This window comes from Thalassophryne amazonica, chromosome 23, assembly GCF_902500255.1.
Source record: "Thalassophryne amazonica chromosome 23, fThaAma1.1, whole genome shotgun sequence".
Taxonomy (NCBI): domain Eukaryota; kingdom Metazoa; phylum Chordata; class Actinopteri; order Batrachoidiformes; family Batrachoididae; genus Thalassophryne; species Thalassophryne amazonica.
The window spans coordinates 15,694,693-15,713,014 of record NC_047125.1 but is presented as its reverse complement, the minus strand read 5'-3'; the positions used below and the strand labels follow the sequence as shown (position 1 = coordinate 15,713,014).

The following is an 18,322-nucleotide window of genomic DNA, read 5'->3' as shown; positions in this document are numbered from 1 at the left end:
TCAAGCAACCCAGTCCAGTCAAAGATTCAAGCTTCTCTACTACAATGTTCTAAAATGAGGATAATGTGGTTTAAATTGCTTCCAGACATTATTAATTTGGTTACAAATCAGATGTGTCTTGTTTAACTGGTCCTAAACTCCTCCGAATGAAGAATAAATGGGTTTAAATGGTGTTAAATCACTTTAATGTGGTTTGAAATCAGATGTAACTCGTTTACTAGCATGTGAACTGGTTTACATCAAGGATGAATTTCACACTGCTAATAAACCACGTTTACTAAGTGGTTTTGAATCAAGTGTGAACTCTTCCACTACTTTCAAACCATTTTATATGGACAGTCTGGTTTAAAATTCAATTAAGTCCCTTTAAAGTGGTTTTAAATCAAACATATTTACCTGCATTTGAACTGGTTTCCATCAAGGATAAATTTTCTAACTGCTAATAAACCACATTTAAGTTGACTAAAAGCAAGTAACTACTTTCAGACAGTTTTATGTGGACAGTGTGGTCTAAACTACAAGTAAATCACTTTAAAGTGGTTTTCAATTGATACAACATATTTAAGTCCATTGTGCCCAATATGTTTTTAGGATAAAATGGTTTGAAATGGTGTTAAGCTTCATAAAAGTGGTTTTGAAACCAGATTTTTTTTTTAACTTCATTTAGCTGAATGTATATGAAGGATAAAGTCATACTTTTTTCTTGATCCCGTCATGAAATGAGTAGCATTTTCATGATGCTTTTTTTTAATTTTACTATTTCTAATCCTACCCTAACCCTAGCCCTAACCCCCGCAGACCCCCTCCCCCTGCATCACCCCACATTTCATCCTCCCGTCACAAAATTCATTTGTGCTCCCATCACAAAAATGTGATGCTTTTCATGACCGTATCATGACCCACAGATTAATTTACTTTTCGTGATACCATCACGAAATGGCGTGAGAGTGGGCAGAGGATAAAAATACTGTGAACTGGTGTGGTTTTAAATTCGGTATGACCTGTTTACTTGATTTAACCTTGAAGGTAAATTGGTTCCCAGTTGTGTCAAACCACACAGAAAGGGGTTTTACATCAAATATAGCAATTTTTATACCGAGAGTTCATTTGCAAAGATAAACTAGTGTCATCAGCTTTGAAATCAGTTTCCATGGTTTAAAATTACAGTATCAGCCTCTGAACTAGTTTGATTTGATATAAAACTTGAATATGGACTCCATTAACCAGATGATACAAATAATTTGAAGGCATCCTGATTCTGGAAATCTTAAAAATAAAATAAATAAAATAAATAAAAAATCAGTTTCTTACATTTTATACAGTGAATCATATAGAATAATGAAATAATAAATGATAAAAGTAAACTAATTTAAGACGAAAACACCTCACCCTTGAAATGTGAAATGCATTCACACCCGACGTAGCCTGAAATCTGTGAAGATAAAAGTGTATTTGTGCATGTGTGAAAGTTATCTTTATTTTCACCTGATAGCTGTGATTGACTAAAAAGGCGACATGACACCCACCATTTGTGTCGCCTTTCCCTTTGTTCTGTGTTTTCATTAGTATTGGATGTGATCGCGTGACAATTATGCAGATGACACACTGCTATTAGCCTATTAAGATTGTCTGTTTTATTTTGTACCTTCTAAACGTGATTTCAAAAGTCAAAACCAATAAATGGCCATAATGTAAATGTGGCAAATCCAATTTAATAAAGAAGCAGCAACTTCTAAGGTGTTAAAATGATCCTCCTGGCCCCCCAAAAGTTGTAAAAAGTACATTCTCACTCGAATTGTTTTGACGTGTATCAGTAGTGGTATGAGTGTGACAGCTGTCGTGACACTTAAATAATCATACGCGAGTGAGGGAGCGAGCAGTGTTTCACCTCTGCAGAGGTGCACGGCGGCTTGTCATCTACAGCTGCTGCCCCCCAACACCTCCCCCACTCATTAGTCACTGTCAATCTTTGGCGTCCTTTCTCTTGTGCAGGGTATGTGGCACAACTGCATGCAAGCACAAAGTACACATTGTCTGCACGCACGCACCTAATGTCGCTCGCTCTTTATTCATCTGACCGGTGTTTCTTCTTCTTTCCTTTATCGTGTCAACAGCCGCTATTGTCAGCAGATGTGATTGTGCGGTGAAGTAATGGCTTTGAGTCGCGGCAGTTAGTGGAATGCAACGTGATTACGCCGTCATACACGAAAGGAATGATTTATGAGGATAAAAGTTGGGAGACGTGGCCACGTCAAAACAGGCGGGAAGGCGGTTGTTGGTTACGTTGTGGCGGATAAGGTGAAAGGAACTCATTGTGTGTGTCACGCTCCGAAACATTTTGCACATCTTGCACGTCTGAACTCTTTAGCTTCAGAGGAGAATCATCTGAAGAGGACATTTTCTTAAATGTTGATCTCCTCTCATGTATGTTTAGATTAAGAGCGGTATTATTCAAATATTAATTTTTGGAAATGTTGAGGTGAGCCTGGAATATATCATCAATATATAGTCCCAAGTGAGCCTCAGCCCACCCACACACACATAGCAAAGCGGCACCCATTTTTTCTTAAGTCCATACATGTCTGTGATATGACACGGGAAGGTAGCATTGTATAAATTCGTTTTTTGCTACTACTTTTCGGTAAATTTGTCGGACTACCGTCACTTTTTTTTTCGCATCAATACATGTACAAACCATTTGCTATGTTATTTGCTTCAGTTTCTCAGCTTGTTTTCACTCTGTATACACACATCAAACATCAAATTATTCCTAAACAAACCTAGAATACCATGGAGGACACATGTGAACATATTGGGGCCTAGGAGGACTAGGGATGGGGATAAGACCACAGATATTGAATCTAAGTCAAGACTAAGATTCAATATCTGGCCATATTGGTCTGGTCAAGACCCAATCAAGACCAAGTCTTTGGAGGAGGCAAGACCAAGTCGAGACTGAGACCTAAAAAAACAAGTCTTAACTAGTCTTATTACTAGTCTTATTAATATTCATAGGTTGAATTCCTGCAGGGCACACTGGCTCAGCAGCTCACGTGAGGTCAACCCGAACATTATATAAAGTCAAAAAGTCCAAAAAACAAAAATGTATACCAAAAGTGAACATGTTGTAGAACTCTCTGAGATAATATTGAGCATTGTTGGTGGCTCACATGACAGTGATATAATTGTGAACATCATAAAAACAATTAATTGTTGAATTAACCAAGCCAAGATAGAGAACAATTCAATTCACAGACTAGACCAAGTGAGAAGGTTGTCTCAAGACCAAGACTGTACTTGAGTATTGTGGCCAGATTAAAAAGAAAACAAAAAAAGACTGAGATTGCACAAATTCTTACAAACATTTCATATTGTAAGTGATACCATGCACAGGTATTTGCAGATGTGACATGTATACACATAAAACAATGTGACATTTATTGATCACTGATGAAAGGTTTCCAAAAAAATACCGCAAATGTCTGCTCAGTGCCAGCATGTGATCAGTGGCAGCCACCAATGTGTCAAAATGGTGAATTTGATTAATAAAGGGCTGCATTCAAACCATTGCCACATTAAGTGTGACACCATGTCACGACACTGACCACGGTTAATGCTAACCATGCATGCTAACCTGTGTATGTCACTGCAGCTACATGGCGCACTTGCAAGTTTGTTTTGCTTATGTTATATAATATAGACCTGTGGGCCACCTGGTGGTCATGTCTGGATGTCTTACAAGAAATAATCCTATCATCACATGCATGATGGAAATTAGGAGCAGGTGTGCATTCCGATTCATAAGTTACTTATAGATACTTCTTTTTTGTTAGTGAAGTTTTTCTTTAATTACCATATATCCAGATTTGGAGTGTGTTGGCTATCTTAAATTCAGTAAATTATATATATATATATATATATTTGCATATGACACTTACAGCTGTACACTTTGTTTTGTTTAAAGACAGTCATTAGTGAAATGCACCGCATTAGTGTAACCATATCTACTATGGAATGTGGTACACACTATATTGAATTGATGCAGAAACTGATTTTACTAACAGTTTGTTTAAAAAAAATGTGGTGGCTGCAGTGTAATGAAGACTATAAATTTTGGGGGTAGATTTGGAACAGGCAATAAAAGTTGTAATGTGTAAAGTAAATTTTACCTACCGTTTGCAAAAAATACCCTTAAAATTTCATAAGACATCCTCAAAATCCCACAATTTTATAAGCATGCAGGTAAAAACTATCCTGCTCCATTTAACCTTTCATCTGTGTTTAGGTTTTTGTATAATTCCTTAATATGTAACTTTACTGTCACTTATTTTTTGCTATTTGAAATTTTGTGTACCAGATAAGAACACTTTTTATTAAATTTTGTCGGAGAGTTGTCAACACGTCAGTAAATATTCCAAGGTGAAAGCAATCCTCCTGATATCCACATACAGCGGCTGTATTATTCACAAATGATTTTTGGATCAACACAAATGTTTGCAGAGAAACAAACTCGGACTAATGAGGCGTTTGACATTGCAGGAAATGAAATGTGTCTTATTTGTATGCATTTCCGCACATAATCCTTTCTTCTGCTTTTTAAGCCCGTGCTGAAACTTGCGAACGCGATAAACACATGCATTGTTCATGGGAGCGCTTTACCTTTTGTGAACATAATGACTTTTTCCCTCGTTTTTTTGCAGATCTCCCTCAGTGGAAGAAATACCAGCTGTCACCTGCAATTACGGTCTGGCGTGGGGGGAAGGGGAGGGGGTGGATGGTGTGCAACTGCAAAGGAATTGTCCTTTCTTTTGCAATGTGCCATTAAGCTTTTCTGTTTCATTGCAGCTCTTTATCATTTTCCCAAAGCACATTTCCATAGCTGCAGCCCTGTGCAGTAAATTTAAGGTTTTTTTTTTCTATTGGAGCATCTTGAATTGGCCCGGCAAATTGCATGCCGTGCAATTAATCAATTGTACGCAAACCTCCCTCCAGCTCCCAAGCACCCTCCGCCGACAAGTGATTAAACATTAACGATATCTCGCACCCCGCACCCCACCCACAGCCCTCCATCTTTTTGTCAGTTCCAACAATAAAAGGAAAAGAGAATTATGTGAAGAAGAAAAGAGGATTGGATGAAGGGGATGAGCAGAATAAGGGATTGCAGAATAGACGTGCATTGGATTCTTGTTACCAAAAAAGTTTGGGAATGATAAAAAAAAAAAAAAAAAACACCACAGACAAAAGCAAAGTAATTATACGTGAGTGGCTGGATGATGCCGTCAGTATTAGACGTGTTTAATCAAACTCATTATTCGTGCAGAAGAAGCCAAACAAGTTGGTGGCGAGCTTATTAATGTGCGCTGGTTAATGCAGGGCTGATGTGCTGTTGGTGATTGCATCACTCATTTTTGGAGCAACAGGGGAGAAATGATGGGGTAATAGTTTCAGCCGTACCCACCTTTCCAATTTTAGAATTAGCAGCTTGAATCTCAAAGAGAAGCTTTGTTTCTTTGAGAAAGCAAAATATATATATTTTTAATCCACTGCCAATTTTCTAAGTCTCCCCAACAGGAGTTGCCAGAATTTAAATTTAATATTTGAAGTGTTTTTTTCATGCACAGAATGATAAATTGTCATCAGCTGGGTGTTGACAGACTGTTAAATGGAGTGTTTTGGCTTTAAATTAGTCATTGTGTCCCTCCAGGTGGTCTTACCTGCTGTTTTTGTGTGCCTGTCTCTGATCTTCTCAATGATTGTCCCGCCCTTCACTGAATATCCAAACCTGGAACTCCATCCCTGGTTGTACAAAATACCTCAGACCACCTTTTACAGGTGAGTTTTGGGCAATTTATCATCAAGAGTGTGGAACATTATTTAAATATGACAATGTGCATGTTTACATTGCAATGGGAACTGTAATCTGCCATATTTCTCTAGAAATATAATATATTTTTGTATTTGTCATGTTGATATAATGGTAGAGTTATTGAGAGTATTTTGAGATTTCCAGATGTGGAGTTTAGCACGGTTAGAGCTTAATAAGGCTTCTTTGATAAGAGGCAAGCTGTATTAAAAAAAAAAAAAACAACAACAAAAAACATATTGACCGTTAGGGTTAGCATATGCTATCAACTGCTTTTAGCATATGCAGGATATTGCTAATGGTTCCTGTAGCATATTTGGTATTTGCTGGTAATTGCTGGTAAGTAAATATAATCTACTCCATTTGTTTTAAAATATGTCATGGGTTCATTATTATGCAGCCCAAAATCAAAAAGAACAATTTCACCAATTTTTGTTGTAATTTGTTTGCGTGTCGTCAATCAGACATGGGGCCAAATACAAAAGTATTTGTATTTGAAAATACTTAAATACATTTTTTGGAGTATTTGTATTTGTATTTTCTGATTTTGAATTTAAAGTATTTGTACTTCAATACATCACCGATCCCAAGTATTTCCAAATACTTTTACAACTACTTTTCAAACTTGGGAATCTCTGTGACACCGTGTTGAATATATATTGTGATATTTTTATTATTGCCTGTGATATTATAATAGTGAATTTGTGATAAAACATTCAATCCTTTACTTATCAATAGTATTTGGTCATGCTATTTTCACAATAAATTGTCACCGGTTTATCAGTTTTTGTGTTGATTTGTTGTTTATAGTTCATAGAAAGTATTTGTATTTGAACTACTCAAAATATAAAGTATTTATATTTGAAAAAGTACAGTTGTATTGTATTGTATTTGTATTTGTATTTGGAATTTAAAAATCTAAAGTATTTGTATTTGTGTTTAAATACAATGCAAAGTATTTGACTCCATGTCTGTCATCAATATATTGTGGAATTGGAGTTTACCGCTATTGGTTTGTGTCATTCTCTGTTACTATGTATATGTGCTAACACTATGACCCCGGGTGCTGTTTTCTAGTCAGTACTAAAAGTGTGAAGTTACCACAACACATCCAGATATGCAGTACTTCTGAGAAATAGTCACTGATATACTAATATAAGATATATCAATTTGCATCAGTAACTGTATGCTAATGCTAACCGCTAATGCTTAACTGTATATGCAGATGATAAACATGGTTAGCTTGTTGTTGAACATGGCCTGTCAGTACTGAAATGCACCATGGTGATGTATCAACGTCAAAAATAATAATAATAATAAAAAAAAATCATCTCAAAATTAGCATCAACATGGTACTCTTAGGCTACAAACTCACATTCTGGTCTTTTCAAAGTGCTGTATGATTGTTCCCAAACTGTCATATTTATGCTGTTTGCTAATAAGGTTAAGATATTTATTGTACGTTTTGATTTTTTCTTCATTATTGATTCATGTTCTGTATTGTATTGACTTGATTCCATGCCATGAGTTATATTGTCTGTAACTGATAAAGTATTTTGAGAACAATGCTGCCTTTTCAAAGTCGCTTGCGTCACATAGTGCAGTGGTAATAGCTGATATTGGCATGAATGAATGGCTCATTTGTAATAATTTTATTGCAAATATCTGTAATAATATGGCTTGTGCAGTTAATTGATCATCTAAGAGGTGGATGTCACAGTTGTTCCACTGAGTGAAACACACACAAAGCCTCTATACTGAGCGCACCACCTTCACTCTGTACACGGACACACATCTAAGGTTGTTTATGGCATAGATGAGTTGAAAATACATCTAAGATCTGGGTCGATATTATAAACTCTAATGTAACACATTTGTCAAGGTGAGCCATCCCTTGAGGGGGGTAGATGAGGACAATGAATCTTTGGCTCAGTGCTTCACTATCGTGGGACTGTTTAAAAAATAAGGGCAGAAAATGAAGAGTCACTTGATTTGTGTCCAGATGAAACCAGATCAACTGTTCCATCATCATGACGAATCTAGATTTGAATGACTGTCAAGAGAAAATATACAATATCTTTTATTGAACAGATTGACCTTGTTTGTTGTGCAATAAAGATGTTGGGGAGGTGATGTGTCTCGTGGTTAAGCGTTGGCCTTGAGAGGACGTCACATTTTTGAAGTCTAGTTTCTTTAAATGTTGAGATATTTCTTAGTTCTCTTACTTGGGCGACCATCGGAACATAACTGTGCATGTTTCTGTCCTTGTACATGTTTCTGGATTTGACAGTGACATGTAAATCAGATATTCTTCACATGCTCTGTCCATGGTGGTGAACCTTTTATAATCCAGGCCTCCTCCCCAACACACACATACAGTCTCTGTCCATGGTGCTGAACCTTTTATAATCCAGGCCTCCACCCCAACACACACATATAGTCTCTGTCCATGGTGCTGAACCTTTTATAATCCAGGCCTCCACCCCAACACACACATATAGTCTCTGTCCATGGTGCTGAGCCTTTATAATCCAGGCCTCCACCCCAACACACACATACAGTCTCTGTCCATGGTGCTGAGCCTTTTATAATCCAGGCCTCCACCCCAACACACACATATAGTCTCTGTCCATGGTGCTGAACCTTTTATAATCCAGGCCTCCTCCCCAACACACACATACAGTCTCTGTCCATGGTGCTGAACCTTTTATAATCCAGGCCTCCACCCCAACACACACATATAGTCTCTGTCCATGGTGCTGAACCTTTTATAATCCAGGCCTCCTCCCCAACACACACATACAGTCTCTGTCCATGGTGCTGAACCTTTTATAATCCAGGCCTCCACCCCAACACACACATATAGTCTCTGTCCATGGTGCTGAGCCTTTATAATTTAGGCCTCCACCCCAACACACACATATAGTCTCTGTCCATGGTGCTGAGCCTTTATAATCCAGGCCTCCACCCCAACACACACATACAGTCCCTGTCCATGATGCTGAGCCTTTATAATCTAGGCCTCCACCCCAACACACACATATAGTCTCTGTCCATGGTGCTGAACCTTTTATAATCTAGGCCTCCACCCCAATACACATTCAGGCTCTGTCCATGGTTGCTGAACCTTTTATAATCCAGGCCTCCACCCCCAATACACATTCAGGCTCTGTCCATGGTGCTGAACCTTTTATAATCCAGGCCACCACCCCAATACACATTCAGTCTCTGTCCATGGTGCTGAACCTTTCATAATACAGGCCTCCACCTCGACACACATACAGTCCCTGTCCATGGAGCTGAACCTTTTATAATCCAGGCTTCCTCCCCAACACACATGTACAGTCTCCAGCCACACTGTTGCTACGGTAAGATTCGCAAACCGAATTACTTACAGAAAAACAACCATCAAAAGATAGAATTGGATTAGAATGGGAATAACCCCCTGGTGTGTCTGATGATTTGCGGACATTAATGCTGGATTTTACGGTCACAAATTGAGATTTAAAACGGATATTTGCAATCGTAATCCAGCATTAATGTCCACAAGTCATCACACACAAGGGGGTTATTCCCGTTCTAATTCAATTGCATAGTTTGCACGGTTTATTTTTCTGTAAGTAATTCAGTTTGCGATGCTTACTGTAGCAACAGCGTCTTAAGCGTTGCTCACCAGTTTCTCTCACTCTCAGCTGACAGCGCCGTTATTGACATCTGCGTAACAATGCGGTCAGGGCGCAGAGTAATACATCAAATGTGAAACAGTTGAATATTTTGCCATCGTCAATGCGATATTTTATTTTAATTGTAATTGGATTATAATGAACCTTTTATAATCCATGCCTCCTCCCCAACACACAGTACTTTTAAAAGCATTTTATGAAGTAGTAGTACTGCAGTACATAAGTACAGTACAATATAGTACAGTACAATATCAAAGCCTTTAAAACAATCTATAACCCAATAAAATCTGAAGCCTGGTCAAAGATAATGTTCGGCTATTTTGGATCTTCAACAGGTTCTTGAACTCTGTTCTTTATAACAACAAACTTTTATTGTGTTTGATTTTAAAACAAAGTTTATTTTAGTACTTCCATTGGACTCTCCGAGTATTTTAATGGGAATATTAGAAGTTATGCAATAGATCATGACATTTTCCCAAAGGATTACCGTTATGTTAAACAGCACTTCATTTCACTTTTTTAAAATGTAATGAGCTCTTAATTCTGCTATCTTGTGTTTTGATTAGCCAATTCAGTCATTAGTTCCACTCTGTGTGTGTTTTTGCTCAAGTCCTCTGTGTGGAACCATCCAAGAGTTTTATTATCTTAAAGTAAAGCACTAACCCAGCCATTGTTAATTGCAAAGCAGATGGCTGCACATACTGTCTTTTTACAGTCGGACCACTTCAGCCGCACTCGGCGGTGGCCAAAGAAGTGACAGGCTGACCTTCATGGAGGCGCCTCTAAATGAGACAGTGAACACTGTATTAATCCAAATGCTTGGCCGGGCTGTGACCACTGCTGGCTTGGGGCCATCCTCGTGGTCCTCAAGAAATGCTGCGCTTTAACTCCTGAAGAACCCAGCCGACAAAAAGGGCAACGTGGGCATAATGAAATTACAGTTGAGGAATCTGAGATATGTTTGGAACATTCACATGACGGTGCGACACCATGCAGAGGGTAAATCTTGATTCTCTACTACTAGTGTAGCACGTAAGAGAATATTTACAGAGTCATCCTTCAAATGGTGATGCAAGTACCAAATTTGCCACTTGAATTTTCAATAGGCAGCCAGGTAGGGGTCCATTGAAGAATTACACAGGGGTCAAAACTTTAAAAAGCTACAATCATATTGAAAACTGTACCACGTTATTTCTCTGATCATAAAGATTCCAGAATGGTATTGTGGACTATCTATGACTGAATTCTTTGGAGTTATGGTGTAAAAACAGCAAAAATGGTAACAAATGTGAATTTCAGTTTGTACAGGGGTTAAAAGTTAAAGTTGCTCCAATTTGATTAAAAAGTAATGCAAATTACTGAGTGACCAAATAGAGTTTTAAAAAGGAATAGTTTGCACCATCTGTCATGCTTAGTTATGATATTACAGGGTAACATATGTTATCTGCCATGGAATCCAATGGACGTCAACACTGTATGTCACAGATAGTCAATCAATCAATCAATCAATCAACATTTATTTATAAAGCGCTTTACAGCACCGACTGGTGTCGAAAGTGCTTAACATTAAAAACACAAATTTACAAAAAATAAAACACATATAAAATAAAATTTTAAAACAACACATTAAAAAAAAGAACATAAAAATAACAGAACGTCACCTCCCCACTAAGTGTTAAAAGCCAGTTTAAATAAATAAGTCTTTAACTTAGATTTAAAAAGTGCTAGGTCAGGAATAGTACATAACTCCACAGTTTCGGGCCAGCTACCGCGAAAGCATGGTCACCCCAGCATTTATATCTTGACCTTGGAACATCTAAGTAAAGCTGGCCAGACGCCCTTAATGTCGTACTGTAGGTGTGCAAAGTTAAAATTTCAGACAAGTAGGGAGGTGCAAGGCCATAAATAGCTTTAAAAACAAACATTAAAATTTTTAAATCAATTCTAAAACGAACTGGAAGCCAGTGGAGTGAGTACAGGACGGGCGTAATATGCTCACGTCTAAAAGTGTTTGTCAGAAGACGAGCAGCAGCATTCTGCACCAACTGGAGACGTGCAAGAGACAAGTCCAAAGTATACCTTTTAGGAATCTTTGTGATTAGACAAATAATGTGGTGAGGTTTTCAATATGATTGAAGCATCTTTTAATTTTGACCCCTGCGTAATCCTTCAATGGACCCCGGCCTGGCTGCCTATTGAAAATTCAAGTGGACACCCTGTCTTTTCAACAGAGTAATGTCTAATGTCTATTTGTACCAAATGTGGTGCTTGCATTACCATTTTAATGTTTTTGTTCAGTTATCCACTGCACTGTGTGTAGTCTCACAAGATGAACCAGTAGGAACCACAGAGGAACAAGTGTACGCAATCAGAATGGCATTTTGACTCAACACCCAATGAAAATTGTTGATTGTTCTTCCACTCAAGTTGTCTAAACAGCATGCTGCACTCCTGTTGCGTATTACGTTGAACTCCAGCACTTTCAGTCCCATAGACACGTCATCAGGAGAGGCGTCAGTCCCATCGTTAGGAGGGACAGCTACCCTGTCATTAGGAGGGTGCTAACTAGAGCGCAATAGGTGCTAATTAAAGCAATTGTTTAGTCGCTAGGCAATAGCAGTCTGCCTCTCGGTAGGAGGCGTCTGGTTAGGTTAAAAACGCCAGCTTTTGTGGCTTCTGTTTGTTCTTCCTGACAATGGTCAGACAGAAGTCAGACTATCAGAGCAAGAATTTTAGCTGAGGAAGCTTCTGCGATGTGAAGTGAAACATCCTTGCATCAAGCAACCCAGTCCAGTCGAAGATTCAAGCTTCTCTACTATCGTCCCATAAACAGCTAATTTAAGACTCCGCCCTTTCTTCAAATACTCAGTAACTATGATTCCTAAAAAGCTGAACTCCATTTTTACGCTCCTGCACTATGTGCACAATGAAATCATAAAATATCTACAATTTTGGCTTGTTTTGTGTGTATGTTTGCTTATTGATGAGGGAAAAAGTCCATTTGTTCTTGTGAACATGTTTTTCCAGCGATGATATGCCTGGTAATGCTGAGATGTCTCGAATGGTGGAATCCTTGGTGAACAACCCTGGTTTTGGGACTCGATGTATGACTGGAGATCCAATACCGTGAGTAATTTGAAAATGTGTTCATCATTTGAAATGATAGCAGTGATATATAAAATATAGTGTTTCTATTAATTGGTAAAGGCTCCTTCTGTATCTCTGCTTAGAATAAGATACTATGGGCACAGAGAAACTGATCGTAACCAATGACGTCCTTTTGTGTCCCACTCGTTTTTTTTTCCCACAGGACGTTCCCATGCGCCCCCGGGGCGTCCAACTGGTTCACTCCATCTGTGGATCAGTCAGTCAGTGACATCTTCCTCAATGGCAACTGGAGCATGTCTAATCCCTCCCCCTCCTGCCAGTGCAGCACTCCTACACGCGCTGTCATGCTACCTGACTGTCCTCCAGGTGCTGGAGGACTCCAGCCCCCTCAGGTCAGCCTTGATCTTTGGAATATGGATGTTTTTTTAATCTGGATAGAGAACAATGAAGTTGGAGCAGGTTGTATGAGATTTAATTTTGCACAGGTCTTCTGCAGAAACAGCAAGGCTCCTGTTTGAAAGAGAGAAGTGCAGATTTCAAACATTTACAGTTATTTCATTAGGCACTTTTGCATATTTCCACTTCCCAAAAAACTTTACTTTAATACCAGATATTAGTATCTGTTTGGATGAAGACAGTCAGGGTGATTGGTATCTGACATTTGGCCTCAATCACCTTGATCTTCACCCAATTGACTGACCTTTGGGTGACTTTGCCAGGACAGTTCTGGAATCCACCATGTTTTTGCCATGTTCAGTCCGAACTAGATTGACAATCAAACTCCATGACTTTTCCCAAAATTAGTTGTTTAGGCACAGTTTTGAGGTTGGCCTTCATTTGGAGATGAAGTTTGGTAGATATCAGCAGAAGGACCTTGGAGGAGGTCAACAAACCAACAGGTAGACACCACCTCAACTCCAATGATTGACCTTTGGAAAACTGGATGTCACCACCTTCGAAAATATTTTCCTTTCCAAGTACCACCATTACAACAGACATTAAAATAATTCAATTCAACTCAGTTTATTTACACAGCACCAAATCACAATCTAGTCACCACAACGCACTTCACAAGGATAAGGTATGACATTACCCACCCCCACCCCAGAGCAAGTGCATTGGGTGAGTGGTGAGCTAAAACCTCCTAGAAGATTGGTGATAAAATAGCACTTTGGACTTTGACCCAAGTGATCTGGACTTTATGGCCAATTCTGGGTTTGATTATCATCCACATGTCAAAATTGGTGGAAATCAGCCAAAGACTCCAGGAGGACTTTGGTAACAAAGAGGTGGGTAAACAAAAATGTTGTCCTTTGACCCTAACTACCTTGACCTTTTGCCAAAACAGCTCCCTTGAGGACAATTCTGGGTTTGACCAACATCCATCCACGAACTTTGGTGCCAGTTGTCCCAAAGAGTTTCTCAAATTATAGCACAACTGCGGAAATAAAGGAACAAAAGCAGAATTTTATTTGATTTATTATTGAAGTAACACCAAAATCTCATTTTCTGCAAAAATAAATAAACAAATGGTCATTTCTATGTATGAAATGTCAACTTATTAAAGGTGATTTTTTTTTTCCATGTCTCTTCAAGTTCATGAGGCTTAACATCCATTTAACTCCAGTCTGAACTTCTTCCTGGACAACTACACGAGGAAAATGATTGAATTTGGAAAAAAAGACAATAAATAAAGTCCATGACACAACAATTCTATTTAAAAAAAAAAAAGAAGAAAAAAAGCTTATCGTGGAAGCTTTTGTTGTGCAGCCTGAAAGTCACTGTCAGCATCATTTTGATTTGAGAACCTAAAGATTCTTACTAACAAGGGATTTGCATCGCAGTGCAAAATGGAAATCAGCTGCTGTCTTTGTCAGCAAGCCGCCACACGCCAGTTAGTCCAAAATCAACCGGACATTTACACAGGCCTGTGGCCCCCCCCCCTCCAAAAAAAACAAGTCTTCTTTCACTATTTTCCATGTGTAACCTTTTCACCTGTCTTGCATTCCAAAAAGAAACTTGTTGCGCACAGCACCAGGAGGTAGCAATGTCCTTTTCGCGCTGGGAGATGAGCGCGTCTCATCCATCAAGACTTCATATTCTCTTTTCTAGGCGCCTGCGGTGCAGGTACGGGGTCAGTGTGATGGTCTCACCTGAACGAGTTCACTCTAGTTGGGAGCGACAGGCGAGTTTGAGACACAGCGACGCAGAGACGCATTAAAACTGAATATTTGAACCAAAAATGGGCAAATGGAATCTCTGATTTCAGTCCGCCGGTGCGTTCCTGTTGATTGTTTGTTTGTTTTAGGATTGGGTAGCTGTCCTCACCTACCCGCTGCCACCCACTGACTCCACCACAGAGAAAGTAGTTCCTCATTTGGAGCGACAAGATGTGTTCAGAGAGTAATGAGAACTCCAACTGGCAGAGAAACCTTCACCGCCTCGCCGTTTGATTAGCGACGGTTTTGTTTGTTTACTCACAGTTTGTGCGACGTGCCCACTTTGGGAGAGACTGGAATTTTAATGGCTTCTTCCAAAGCCAACATGGATGCCGTGGCGGGTTCCTTCTAATTTACAAGTTTGGAATTAAATAATTTAAACTGAGCTGCAACCAGGAGATCTTCTGTTTTCTGGTATTTTTATGCCAGATATTGTTACAGCGACTGCAGACGGGCCCTAAAAAAGAAACATTAACCTTGCTTATGGTGTTATTCCACAGTGTGCCGTTCCTATCCGTTTAATCCTGAATAGCAAATCAGGTCACGTTTTGAAGCATCATAGTAATTTCTTGATCCATCTTTGTCAGTCTTGAACAAACTTGGTATATGTAGTAGTTACTCCCATCATCAGCACCAGATTTGAAACTGAGCTCCATTAATAGTATGTTTTAATGTTGGGGTATTGATTGTCTTAATGGGTTCAATCATGTTCGAACATCTTCTTCGTTCCCAGTGTCAGAGTGATCTAGGACATATAGTACTTCTACATCCCAAGTGTCAGAGTGATCTAAGAAATATAGTACTTCTACATCCCAAGTGTCAGAGAGATCTAGGAAATATAGTACTTCTACATCCCAAGTGTCAGAGTGATCTAGGAAATATAATACTTCTACATCCCAAGTGTCAGAGTGATCTAGGAAATATAGTACTTCTACATCCCAAGTGTCAGAGAGATCTAGGAAATATAGTACTTCTACATTCCCAGTGTCGGTGGTCTAAGAAATATAGTACTTCTATGTTCCCAGTGTCAGAGTGATCTAGAAAATATAGTACTTCTACATCCTAAGTGTCAGAGTGATCTAGGAAATATAATACTTCTACATCCCAAGTGTCAGAGTGATCTAGGAAATATAATACTTCTACATCCCAAGTGTCAGAGTGATCTAGGAAATATAGTACTTCTACATCCCAAGTGTCAGAGAGATCTAGGAAATATAGTACTTCTACATTCCCAGTGTCGGTGGTCTAAGAAATATAGTACTTCTATGTTCCCAGTGTCAGAGTGATCTAGAAAATATAGTACTTCTACATCCTAAGTGTCAGAGTGATCTAGGAAATATAATACTTCTACATCCCAAGTGTCAGAGTGATCTAGGAAATATAATACTTCTACATCCCAAGTGTCAGAGTGATCTAGGAAATATAGTACTTCTACATCCCAAGTGTCAGAGAGATCTAGGAAATATAGTACTTCTACATTCCCAGTGTCGGTGGTCTAAGAAATATAGTACTGCTATGTTCCCAGTGTCAGAGTGATCTAGAAAATATAGTACTTCTACATCCTAAGTGTCAGAGTGATCTAGGAAATATAATACTTCTACATCCCAAGTGTCAGAGTGATCTAGGAAATATAATACTTCTACATCCCAAGTGTCAGAGTGATCTAGGAAATATAGTACTTCTACATCCCAAGTGTCAGAGAGATCTAGGAAATATAGTACTTCTACATTCCCAGTGTCGGTGGTCTAAGAAATATAGTACTTCTATGTTCCCAGTGTCAGAGTGATCTAGAAAATATAGTACTTCTACATCCTAAGTGTCAGAGTGATCTATGAAATATAGTACTTCTACATTCCCTGTGTCAGAGTGATCTAGGAAATATAGTACTTCTACATCTCAAGTGTCAGAGTGATCTAAGAAATATAGCACTTCTGCATCCCCAGTGTCAGAGTGATCTAGAAAATATAGTACTTCTATGTTCCCAGTGTCAGAGTGAACACTCATTTTCTCACTGACTCTTAATTATGTTCTAATGTGCTTGTCCAGTAATCTAGTAAATATAGTACTTCTACGATCCCAGTGTCAGAGTGATCTAGTAAATATGGTACTTCTACATTCCCAGTATCAGAGTGATCTCGTAAATATAGTACTTATCTTGTAAATATAGTACTTATCTTGTAAATATAGTACTTCTGTGTTCTCAGTGTCAGACTGATCTAGTAAATATAGTACTTATCTAGTAAATATAGTACTTCTACATTCCCCGTGTCAGAGTGATCTGGTAAATATAGTACTTATCGAGTAAATATATTACTTCTATGTTTTCAGTGTCAGAACTGGGAATTTGTCATGACTGTGTCTTGAAACTTTTTTGATTGTCATCCAACGGGGCAACAATTTGAAGTTGAAGCAGCATTTGTTGAGGTTTTTGTTCAAAATTGAACAGCTTCTTCCTTTCATTTTCAGGCAGGTTAGCATGTCTGCACTTTATAAGTCAGCCTGTTGGGAGGAAAGCCAGATTAAGCCGTTTCATCGCGTTTTTTGTACTTTTTTGGATTGTGAGTCACTTTAGTATAACGGAATAGCCCTCATAGAATTACCATTTGAAATCACTCTCGCAAGTTATACAAATTGACAGCATGATCTGTGGTTCATATTAGCATATGTGGCCACATGTTGGCGGTTATCATTAGCATGGAAGCTTTTCCATGTGTCTGTCCCTTTTGTGCTTGACCTTCAGTCACTATAAATTTTAACTCTTACATCTATTGTGCTATATAAAACCTAGGATTAGTTGAAGTGAATGTGCTATTAATGCTAACATTTAGCGGTGAATGCTAACCACATCGCTAATGCTTTACACTAACTGCAATTCACATTAGCCACTCAGAGATTGTTTTAACTGTGGTTCACATGACCACATAAAATAACTCTAATAATTTGCATTAAATTAAACATTTAATTTTATGAATCGTGAAAACTGCTGAAATATCATTTATTATTTGGTGCTTGATGTAGTTTTAATTATTATTATAATTTTAATTTATATATAATTTATTATTATTATGATTCCTAATTCATCTCCACAGTCACAGTGAAGCGTGTCTTCATGCTTTTCTTTTGTGTTCTGTTATCCGTTTACCTCCTGGCCAGTCTACAGTCGACATTTTTTGACAGTTTCCTCAAAATGTGATAAAGTAGGCAGGATATTTTTTAAGCAACATTTCAAAATTCAGTCAATAGCTACAGAAGTCCAATGAAGTGGTGTATGTTCATATCCCTGAGGCCCACTGAGCTTGTCATTAGTCAAACGCACCGTGTTTATGCATCATGTACAGTATGTCGTAAATCATGGAGCGCTCCAAAAGTTTGTCAAACTCTCAGTGAAGTTACAAAGCGAGTGTGAAATTTCAAATCATCTTTCAGCTGCAGCTTAGAAGAGGAACGAG

General features: G+C 38.4%; 1 protein-coding gene across 1 annotated transcript in view; it reads left to right on the top strand.

The window, feature by feature from the left end:
* The window catches only part of LOC117505392 (phospholipid-transporting ATPase ABCA1-like), a 282,727-nt gene that overhangs the window by 127,781 nt on the left and 136,624 nt on the right, over positions 1-18,322 (top strand). Inside the window, exons 30-32 of the mRNA XM_034165037.1 lie at positions 5,705-5,832; positions 12,574-12,672; positions 12,857-13,046. Of these exons, the coding sequence (XP_034020928.1) occupies positions 5,705-5,832; positions 12,574-12,672; positions 12,857-13,046 (417 nt within the window). The remainder of the gene's footprint in view (positions 1-5,704; positions 5,833-12,573; positions 12,673-12,856; positions 13,047-18,322) is intronic.